The sequence below is a fragment of the Moschus berezovskii genome, chromosome 8 (genome assembly GCF_049115385.1).
Source record: "Moschus berezovskii isolate FMDL1 chromosome 8, NW_MosBer_1.0, whole genome shotgun sequence".
NCBI lineage: Eukaryota > Metazoa > Chordata > Mammalia > Artiodactyla > Moschidae > Moschus > Moschus berezovskii.
In genome coordinates this window covers 52553918-52564830 of record NC_142467.1, presented here as the reverse complement: position 1 = coordinate 52564830, position 10913 = coordinate 52553918, and the positions used below count along the sequence as shown (strand labels likewise).

At 39.7% G+C, this 10913-nt stretch overlaps 1 protein-coding gene across 1 annotated transcript; it reads right to left on the bottom strand.

The window, feature by feature from the left end:
- Nucleotides 1-1804: 1804 nt before the first annotated feature.
- On the bottom strand, nt 1805-8934 carry SPINK1 (serine peptidase inhibitor Kazal type 1). Its single transcript, XM_055431345.2, has 4 exons — nt 8835-8934; nt 6990-7021; nt 5375-5481; nt 1805-1929 (listed from the first exon to the last, which is right to left on the bottom strand). The coding sequence occupies exons 1-4, from the start codon at nt 8887-8889 to the stop codon at nt 1884-1886; spliced, it is 240 nt and encodes a 79-aa protein (XP_055287320.2). The 5' UTR covers nt 8890-8934; the 3' UTR covers nt 1805-1883.
- Nucleotides 8935-10913: the final 1979 nt, after the last annotated feature.

Genomic DNA, 10913 nt, shown 5'->3' with positions numbered 1-10913 from the left:
GCTGTTTCCTCTTGTTTGTCTTGCTTTGTGTCCCAAGAACTTGGCCTAGCGACAGTTAGGTTGGAGGCCTTAAAAATATGGCCAGGTAGAAATGTGGGTTGCCTAAATTTATTTTTTAACAAGTCAGAAAGTGAGCAGAACCATTAAAGGTAGACAATCTAGGTTTATGTATTGCCTCTGCCTGTAATCTCCAAATCTCTTCTCTCCAGACTGCGACAATTTCTAGCATTCAATGTTTAAATCTGTTTACTAAAGCAAAGTTCCTTACGCTTAGCATTGCCCTTCAAATGTCCTCTAGCATCACAGACAAGATGCTGGAAGCCATCTTGTGTCCATAACTTAACCTGTGTGAGGTGTGTGTTTGGCTGTCACTTAGTAGACCACAGCATCCCCTAGTGGCCAGATTTAAACCTCAAGCCAAGTATATTCTGAATATCACAAGAAATTAACCTAAACCTAACGTGTCGTGCAACTGTGTTTTGCAAGTGTGGGACAGATTTTATTAGTTACTTTTGGTTCAATGGGTGATGAATTCTCCACTATTTATCAGGGAACCTGATGCATCTCAGGGTCATCTTACCCTCTATCCACTTCTCCATTCTGGGCTACTTCTTTGTCTAAGCTTAGGAATTCAAGCTGCTTTTCCTTCTCTGTTTTTGTGATTATAGATCTTTTTCCTTTTGAGGCACTTCTTATTTCTACATATGCCATTTAATGTGAGTATGTTACCTAAAGTTCCTGTAGAAGAAATCAGGAAGGGATAGCCTACCTGGGGTGATTGTGGTTTAGACTAAAATGCATTAGATTTGGAGTCTGTCCTGAATTGAAAGTCTAATTTTGCCACCTTATTTGGTGGTGATATTAGTCAGGTTATCTAACTTCGCTAAGTTTACTCATGAGATAAGGTTACCCACACAGGGTTATTGTGGCTCATAGGAAACTACACAGAGGCCTCGTGATCATTTCATCTGTAGTCTGTAGGTCTGTAGTCCCTTCTTTTCACAGCAGATCATCTCTTGGGGGTGCTTTGGCGGCAAAAGTTAAATCAGAATCAGGTCTTATTTCCTCTTTGTTCATCTCAGCGCACACCTGTGAGACCCCAAAAAGCAGATCTCCAAGTCAAGCCAGAGATATAGTCCTCAGGTTGCCGGGGAAAACGGGGAGCTCGACATCACTGCTACTCACCTCAGTAACCAGGGGGGAATGGCCTTTGCTGGGGGAGAATTAAGGCTGAATACAAAGGCTCCTCCACCACACAGCTGAGAAAATGTGACTCTTTTGGTTTCAGCAGTGATTCAGAGCCTCTTTGAGAAAGTTATGCCTCACCTCAAATCTACTGTGAGATATATGGAAAATCTTAAGACTAAACTCTATTCCGCTGGACAGGCAGCATTTCAGAATCGTATGCCTCTGTGCCTAGACCAGTGCCAGGCACAATAGATGCTCAGTTAAATTCCAAGGAACCCTAAAGAAATTATTTCAGTCAGTGAATGGTGTGAGGCAACATGTTTCTGGACTGAGTTTTCCAATTGCTTCTTAAAATGCTAGTCAAATCCCCATGGGATTACGATATTTGTGATCAACTGAATCCTGTCATTTAATGTCTGCAGTCACATTTCCTGGGACAGAGTCCTCAGACTGTGAGGAGGATGGGGAAGGGAAAAGCATCCTGAAAGAAACCCTGTCCAAAATTATAGGATTGTTGTATTTTGTAAAACTTGGTTTATTCTGAGTTTGCCTCCATCCTTTTTTCTCGGTATAATTAAACATGCCTTTGAGGAAAAAGCATATGGGAGCAACAGAACGCATTTAGATGCATTTTATTCAGCAATCAGGCCAGCCACGCCATGTAGTGTACTTATGGGATTTCAGAACTTTGGTTCTCAGCAAGGCCCAGATTTTTGAATGAGGACAGGAGTCTCACGTTCCCTGTTGAAGAGATGGGGAAAAAAAAATTAGTTTAAACTTTGCTGAGAAAATGTGACTATCGGAGGAAAACAAGGAGAAAATTCAGCTTTATTTAAAATGAGAGGTTTGAGATTTCCTTCCATTTCTGTTTCTCTTATTCATATACTCATTCACTTATTAAGTCACCAAATATTGATTGAGAACTACTACCTATATTGAGGGGAAAATGTTCATCCTTATAGAGCTGACAGATCCAGCAGGGCATCATTAAAATCCTTGGAATTAATCTTTAATCCATTGTTGCTTTTCCTGCTGACGTCATTGTCCTAGCCACCAGATTTTCAGCATAGCAGGTGCCCAGGCTACTTTTGGACCTTTTTCTTAGGACTCTGGGGATTCCCACCTGTGAGATTTTGCAAAAGGAAATCATATCCCTATCTCGTAGGATAGTTGCTTTAGTTAGCATCTAGACAGAGCCCATGGTTTGACTTATTTTCCATAGCTATGCTGTCCATGACAGCTGACATGATCTCATATAGCTGCTTAAATTTAAATCAGTTTAATCATGTTAACAGTCCAGCTTTTTGGTTATGGTAGCCACGTTTTAAATGCTGGTGCCATGACTAGAGGCCTCCATATTGGACAGCATTTCTGTCATTGCAAAAAGTTCTTGCAGGAGAATGCTAGTTTATAGAAAAGAATTTGCCAGTGTAGGTTGCCTGAGAAGATATAGAGTAATTAGATAAAAAGTTCTTACTGAATATATCTGCCAGGAGCATAACGATCAAGGAGATGCAAGCCCTTGTTAGTCCACTCATCTCAAAACTCAACAGCTAGAGTCAGAACCTGGATCTAGTTAACCATCAGTTCAGTTGCTCAGTCATGTCCGACTCTTTAACCATACAATATATTAATACTTGTTTGGGGGTCTTAATGGGCAGTAGAAAGAAAAGCAAAATGATACATGAGTAGCATTAAAACATAAATATTACCATATGTAAAATAGATATCTAATAGAAAGTTGCTGTACAACACAGGTTCAACGCAGTACTCTCTGACAGCCTGGAGGGGTGGGACAAGGTGGGGCAGTTCAAGAGGGAGGAGACATATGTATACTTATGGCTGATTCACACTGTTGTAGAAACATTGTGAAACAATGTTCCTCCAACTAAAAATATCTATTTTTTTAAATGGTACTTTTGAAAAAAGCCACATTTCTCTCATCTGCTTTCTTATCAGAGAAATATAGGAAGAGAAATTACTTTTTCAGGCATTCAAATATTGCTTCCATATTTACATATTTTTAAAAGAATGGAAAAAGCAGGTAGGACTGATAGATTTTTAAAGTCTAAAGAAACAGGGTGTCCCAGCCCTATGCTCATATTTTTCCAGTGTTTCACTCTAAATATTAGGCCGTTTGATCTTGGCACTTGGAAATGGCCCAAGTCTCAAGGCCGTTGTACTGCTTTCCCCTCCCCTTGGACAGAAATATGTTTGACTTTAACATCAATAACATAGGCCATGAGAAAATTAACAGGTGGTTTCAACTTTCTTCTATAAGTGTTTAATGTGGGATTTTTAAAAAAGCAGAGCACCTAATGTTTTCAGCCTAAAACTTTAGGATATTAAATATTTCTCCCTGGGAACCTAATTCCACAATCCTTGTTAAATAGCAATAATTTTCTGAAAGATTTAAAGCAGATCAAAAAGAGGGTTCACAGTACAATGAATTAGAGCTGTGGAATGATGGAAGTACATGCGGTCATTTGAGCCTAAATCAGAGTCTTAACACCACATCAGTTCCAAAATAACAGTTTTCTAGGTTCCTTGCAGAATCTCTTTTGTTTGACCATTCTATGTCTTTATTTAACCTGGAAGGCTTTTGTGATACTGTGAAAACAGACCGCTGTTTAAATGACTTCCTTTTCATGAATCCTTTCTTGACCCTTTCAGTAAGAAGCAATTTGTCTCTCTCCTTCATTCCTATAGCACATTGCTAACACCAATTTGGAAGGACTGATGCTAAAGCTGAAACTGCAATACTTTGGCCACCTCATGCGACGAGCTGACTCACTGGAAAAGACTCTGATGCTGGGAAAGGTTGGGGTGGGAGGAGAAGGGGATGACAGAGAATGAGATGGCTGGATGGCATCACCAACTCTATGGACATGAGTTTGAGTGAACTCCGGGAGTTGGTGATGGACACGGAGGCCTGGCGTGCTGTGATTCATGGGGTCGCGGAGAGTCGGACACGACTGAGCGACTGAACTGAACTGAACACCCATTTAATGACATTTGTCACAAGTTACAAGAAACTACCTTATTTGTGCTTTTTCTCTTAGTTATATCCATAAGGAAAGTGGAGGAGACTAGCACAATGCTTGGCAGAAAGTGTTCAGTAGCAGAGACAGAACATCTGTGGCAAATTTATTTCTTTGAGCTCGAGTCTGATTCCCATCACCTATCCACCTACAGTCAGTTCAGAAACTCCACTGAGGCTGGTTCTCACATCCATTAAAAAAAAGTGTTACCAAAATATGTTTTTGGTCACCTAAACAATATAATTCACATTTGCATATTTTAGAACTTTAGTAAACACAATGGTTACTATTGCGAAGAATGTTTTTTTAAGTATAATGGAATTTGGGACATATTGTGAGCTTTAAAAAATCCATACTATCTCATTTGCTATAAAAGCTTGGGTTTTTATCATAGAACTGGCTTTTTAAAAAATTAATTGAAAGAAACATTCAAACACGTCCCCTCCTCTATTGCTTGGTAATTTCTTAAACACCTTTTATACTGCACCATATTATTACTTACGTTCTGGCTTTTGTTCAGTTTTTTCTTCATATTGGAATGCTTCTGTCTCCTTCTTCAGAATGTCCTAGAGAAAGCCTCCAAACTTCTCAAAATCCTAGCAGGCATAATTAATTCTTTTTGATTTTTGTGCTCTCAGAGCACTCTGCTTACACTACCACTGACCACACTGTGTTAGCATTGAGCGTAAGCAAACTGGGAGACAAAACCTGTAGGATTTTCTTCTGTATCTCACACGTACTTAGGCTGGTACCTGACTTCATCATGGAAAGAGCAAGGATTTCGTACCAGATCTGCCACTCATTGTTGAGCATTATTTAAACTGACTAAATCTCAATTTTCTCATGGGCATAATAAGCTTAGTATTATTTACCTCATAGAGTCATTGTGAATATTAAATGCCTTGCATAATGCTTGACACAATGTATACTATTTTCTATCATAATGCACACACACTTCTATATAATCTTTACAGATATATAATGAGAAAAAGAGATCAAGATTGTTTGAGGGAAAACTAGGTACTTTGTTTTTCACATGGTGAAATTCACGTTATTGGCATATTCATTGACTCTTAGATATATAAAAATCTGAAGACATCTAGCTTAAAATATACATGTTAAAAGAAATTCAAGCTTGTACTCACTTATTTTCCATACATAACAAGCATTCATTAGAATAAGTAACTCCATCTGTCCCACAGACAGGGTTATAGATCCTGGGACATCCGTTCACTTCATTTGTACACTTGGCCTGTAAATGGAATGAAACAGAATCATTTCCCATCATTTTTCATTCTTTGAATTTATAGCACAGTCTCTAAAATCCCCCTGAGTTGGTCACCTTAAAAATGGATCGGAAGGATGATACTAAGTGTTCTAAAGGGAAGAATCCAAAATTTGCATTCAGAAAACCTGGTTTTAAGTAATGCCTCTGCTACTTACAGGCTGTGTGACATTGGTAAATCTCTTGGTGTCTCTGAACCACAGTCACTTCATTTGCAAAACAAGAAAGATGTTGTCCTTTTTCCTACCTGTCTCATCATGGTGTTGTGAGGTTAAATAAGGTGAGTGAGATAATGTTCAAGTTTACAGTCAATACAGGTGGTAGCTTCTGTCAGGTCAGCCACTCCCTGAAGCTTGCACACAGTAGTCCTGTTACCCCGGTCTTATCCAAGTCACTTAAAGACATGCGGTGCCTTCCACCTTTGAAGTTTTTGCACAGCCTGTTTTCTCTATCACAAGTAACAACTAGTAATTATGAAGTGACTTTCACAGGGCAGACACTGTCCTAAATGCTTTTTATGTATTATTATATTTAAACTTCACAACTCATCTATGAACTTTGTATCATACGTTTCTTCTAGTAAGGATAATGAAGTCCAAAGGGAGTAAATCACCCCAGGTCACACACCTAATAATTACTGGTTCCTGGATTTAAACCCTGTCAATCTAGGTCCTGAACTTTAGCTCTTCACCACTTCACTCTATTATTTATTTATTTTTGGCTGTGCTGGGTCTTTGTTGCCGCACAGACTTTCTCTAGTTGCAGTGAGCACGGGCTACTCTCTAGTTACCGTGTATGGGCTTCTCGTTGCAGTGGCTTCTCCTGTTGCCGAGCCTGAGTCTAGGGGCCCATGGGCCTCAGTAGTTGCAGCCTGAGGGCTCAGTAGTTGTGGTTCCTGGGCTCTAGAGCATTAAACCAACTTGCCAATGGTTTTGGCAAACATGTGTTTTGCTCCGCGGCTTGTGGGGTCCTCCCCAACCATGGATCGAACCCATGTCTCTTGCCCTGGTAGGAGGATTCTTTATCACTGAGCCACCAGGGAAACACTAGGGTAAGTTGCTAATGGAATCAGAACTTCTTTATAATAGATCACAAATGTAATAATTTATTTACTCATGCAATTTTAGTTTGTCATTGGCCTTCTCACTATATATAAATGTAATGAGAAGAGGACACTTCTTCCGCTGGTCTCCACGGAAAATTCTTATCCTACAAGATAGCCCTACTATATATAAAAACCCCTTTACAGCGAACATAATATGACTACACAGAAATTGCCCGTGTATCTGAGAAGTTGTCCTTCAACATTAACACCTGTGGGAAACTACAATTACTACCCACATTTAGTAGGTTAAGCCTTGCCAGCGTTCATGCTCCTTGTATTGAGGCTAAATTGAAAGGTGAGTTAGACTATGCTTTGGTTGGAACAAACAGTTCTAGCCCCAGAGGTAAAAAATTTACAAAATTGTCTTTACCTCTCTTCCCAGGATGTTAGCGCCACTGTCACCTGGAAAACATAAATCAGACATGTGAAGTTGAGTCTTGAATGGGAGAGGACAGACGTATTCTCATTCAGAAATTTCTGCTTCCATTTAAGACTATGTCTTCTCTGCTGGCCTCTTTCACCACCTAGCCCTTCTTATTTCCATCTTTTTTTCTCAAGAACATCTCACTGCTGTTCACTCTCAGCCTGCCTTCTGAAACCTCAAAAAAATTAAGCAAAAACTTGATTAGGACATAAGTATTGTATATTTAAGACAACTTGACTTATTCCCTTGAAAATAAAAATGATGTACTTACTGCTTAAGATGTCTCAGGCACAGAGCAAATGCCGTCTGAATACTCACTGACATTCTAGTTAACTTGTTTATTGATGTAGGAAATGTAAGACTCTTTCTCAAGTTTATAGGTAAAGATATGGAGTTTCTATAACCAGTAAAACAGTTAACACTAGCAATAACCAGGTCTTGTGATGCAAAACTAACTCTTATATTTACACATAAGTCTTCTTTTGTAAGTGATGTTAAAAAAAGTGGAGGTCTTCTGACAACTCAAACTTTGGTTTCCAAAGACCTCTTTTCCTCCATTGTGTTGTGTTTAATTCACATTTTTTGAATTTACATGTAGATACTTAAAATTGTCCTGCTGCATTCTCCAGAAAATAGCAGGTCTTGATGATATCATGTTTATGTAGGAGATGATGACTGTGGGTGAGCTCATTGCAGGAAAGAGGGACTAATTTGATAGTATTAGTCACTTCTTTAAAGGAAGAAGTGTTGGTCAGATTTGATTTTGTTATTAGCAATCTCTGACATCAGCTAGGTAAGGAGGTAGTTCTCCCTGGATATTGCAGGGAAGGGGGACTAATCAGATAGTATCTAAAAGAAGAAATGTTGGTCAGATTTGATTTTGTTATTAACAGTCTCTGAGGTCAACTAGGTAAGGAGGTAGTTCTCCTGAGCTAAATGTTTTGAAAAGTCATAAGACACTCACGGCCTTGGAGAAGAAGTTCCCTGGAATAGTCAGAACCTGATGTGGTGAGAGTTCCACTGGATTTTAGAATCTAGTTGAGTCTAAGATTTAATGAGCAGGTGATTGCCACACAGGCATCTATCTGTATTAATTGATATGCATGAGAAGTGGAAAAGGGACTATCGCTCCCATAAATACTTAGCGAATACAACAAACAGCATTGTTCCTTTCTTCATAAAGTGTTGATTTGGTTTATTTGCTAGATCTGATAAAAAATTTAACACAGTAACCATTTCCAAAGACAAAAAGGAAGCTGATGCCGATTCTGGGGGTTCAGATCGTTTCTCAGCATTATCAAGACAGTTTGAAGATATACACACACCATCTATTCAAGAAGAGTATTTTTTCTAAAAATATTCTATAGGTCAAAAGTCAAGTTCTTAAACTCTGCCCTGTACACTGAATAACTGGTAACCATTGTTACCTATTTCTGCAATTCCATGAGAACATAAAATTTGTAAATTGGCCTTAAACATGTACGGAGTTAGAAGGGTACTTGATGTTGAAATAATCCCTTTATTTTTCTACCATATCTATGATGAAGAGTCAGCTTTATTACCCGAGGAAAAAAAAACATTTCATGTCTGAGCACGAGTAAAATTGTTTTCTTGTGTTATGTTAAAATCCCTCTTTCCATATATAATTCTCATCCACTGATCTTATTTCATCTCCCTAGAGCCAAAAGATCTGTCCAAGAGTAGACTCTAAGTCTTGAAAGTAATGTGCTCAATAAAACAACAGGTCAAAAAGGTTTTACTCAAATCAGAAAAATACGCAAAGACACCTACCAGATAAACTTATCAGGACCAAGGCAGTGAGGAGAAAGATGCTTGCCACCTTCATGGCTGAAGTGCTGGTTCTAGAGCTCAGTCAAAAACTGCACTGAACTTACCACTTGGCTCTGGAATCCTGGAACTGGAAGGGTCATATAGGCAGCATGGGCTTCCAGTCTCCACCTCCTGCTCTGGTCACAGATCTCCTTGGTTATTGATTGACTCTGTAGCATAGCCTGTCCTCCAGGTTTGGGGCACACCACCAGTGTAAGAAAGGTCTAAGAGAGGAAAGCCCTAGACCTGAAATGTGCAAGGCAAAGACTGTCAGGAAGAGATTACTAGTGGTTAGTTGGTTCTTGCCCTAACCTTCTCTGACTATGGAGAGAAAGCCCATAGGTGAGTCCTGGTTTTCTCACCTGTAAGGTGAACTGAAAAGTTCTCATCCTCTGTAATTCTGGGTGTATGAAGAGGTAGGAATATTTAAAAAACTCTCTCCATTCTTGCTTCTTTTTCTCCAGCATTTAAAACTCTTTCTCTCTTTTCTGTCTTTTTCTGCCACCCATTCACAAAGCCTAAAGTAGCTGACAGAGGGGCAGGTTGAGGTAAGGAGGACTCTCTTTCCTAAGGTGTGTGTGTACTCCAAGGTAGAGTGGGCTCACCAAATTCTTACCAGCTCTAAGTCCTTGGACAAGTAGTTCACCTGGGGATGGAAATAATAACGGTACCTACCTCAAAGACCTAATCTTTCATTCCAAAATATGCCTTGTGTATATTTTGGAACCATGTGTGCTTTGGGGAGATAATTCTCAATTCTTTCTCATCTTTCTGCATGTTTTATGGGTAGAGACATCGGCTGCATGTGTTTCAAACAGTCTTTTCAAGTGTGTTTGTACAGGAAATAGCCTTGGAATGTAGAATAGTGTCTGTCTCTGGTATAAAGGGGAGGTTTGTAGCCATTGGGTATAAGATAGTATCTCTCACTAGGGCAAAGTTTAGGCAGGTATAATGTTTTTTTTTGTGTGTGTATCCGCAGCACATGGCTTATGGTATTTTAGTTCCCCAACGAGGGATTGAACCTGGGCCGTGGCAGTGAGAGCACCAAGTCCTAACTGTTAGACCACCAGGGAATTCCCAGGCATAGTGCCCTTGAAAAAAATTAGGGATTTTTAAAAGCTTGGTATCCTTCCCTTGTAACACACTGTACTTTCTCTGTATGTTTCCTTGGCCCTCTTCATGTCACGCTATGGAGGCTGGGCCTGGGGAACCAGAGCAAATGCTGGGACTCTGGCTATTGCTACTGAGTAATGCTGAAGCTGAAACTCCAACACGTTGGCCACCTCATGGGAAGAGTTGACTCACTGGAAAATAGTCTGATGCTGGGAGGGATTGGGGGTGGGAAGAGACGGGGATGACAGAGAATGAGATGGCTGGATGGCATCACCGACTCGATGGACATGAGTTTGAGTGAACTCTGGGAGTTGGTGATGGACAGGGAGGCCTGGCGTGCTGTTCATGGGGTCTCAAAGAGTTGGACACTACTGAGCGACTGAAATGAACTGAACTGAACTGAATTACATCTCATTTCTCTGAGTCAGGGGTCTGTGTCTTCTATCAGACTGCCTTTAACTGTGGCAGAATAACATGTCAGCTTCCAACCAGGGTGAAATCTTAGACCCTCCCAGGTCATGATGTATGTTAACTATTCAAAAGAAAAAAAAAGAACTGTACTAATCTATGGGGATGGAGCAGCACTGTCCTCATGAAGCTTCCATGACATTTTAGTTTGGGAAAGATAGGCAATAAAAAAGTAATCAAATAATTATAAAGTATATCAGATTATATTAAAGGTTATGGAGAAAAAGGAAGATATTAAGCAGAGTTGGCAAGAGGAAGCAGAAGATATTAAGAAGAGGTGGCAAGAATACACAGAACTATACAAAAAACATCTTCATGACACAGATAACCATGATGCTGTGATCACTCACCTAGAGACAGACATCCTGGAATTGTTCACAATTGCACTCATCTCACACGCTAGTAAAGTCATGCTCAGAATTCTCCAAATGAGGCTCCAACAATACGTGAACAGTGAAC

Excerpts from the sequence above, each read along its gene's own strand:
- SPINK1 (XM_055431345.2), bottom strand. The coding sequence starts at position 8,889 with ATGAAGGTGGCAAGCATCTTTCTCCTCACTGCCTTGGTCCTGATAAGT. Across the intron at positions 7,022-8,834 it reads GGTCCTGATAAGTTTATCTG|GTGACAGTGGCGCTAACATC; the intron begins GTAGGTGTCTTT and ends TATGTTTTCCAG. Across the intron at positions 5,482-6,989 it reads CTAACATCCTGGGAAGAGAG|GCCAAGTGTACAAATGAAGT; the intron begins GTAAAGACAATT and ends TTCCATTTACAG.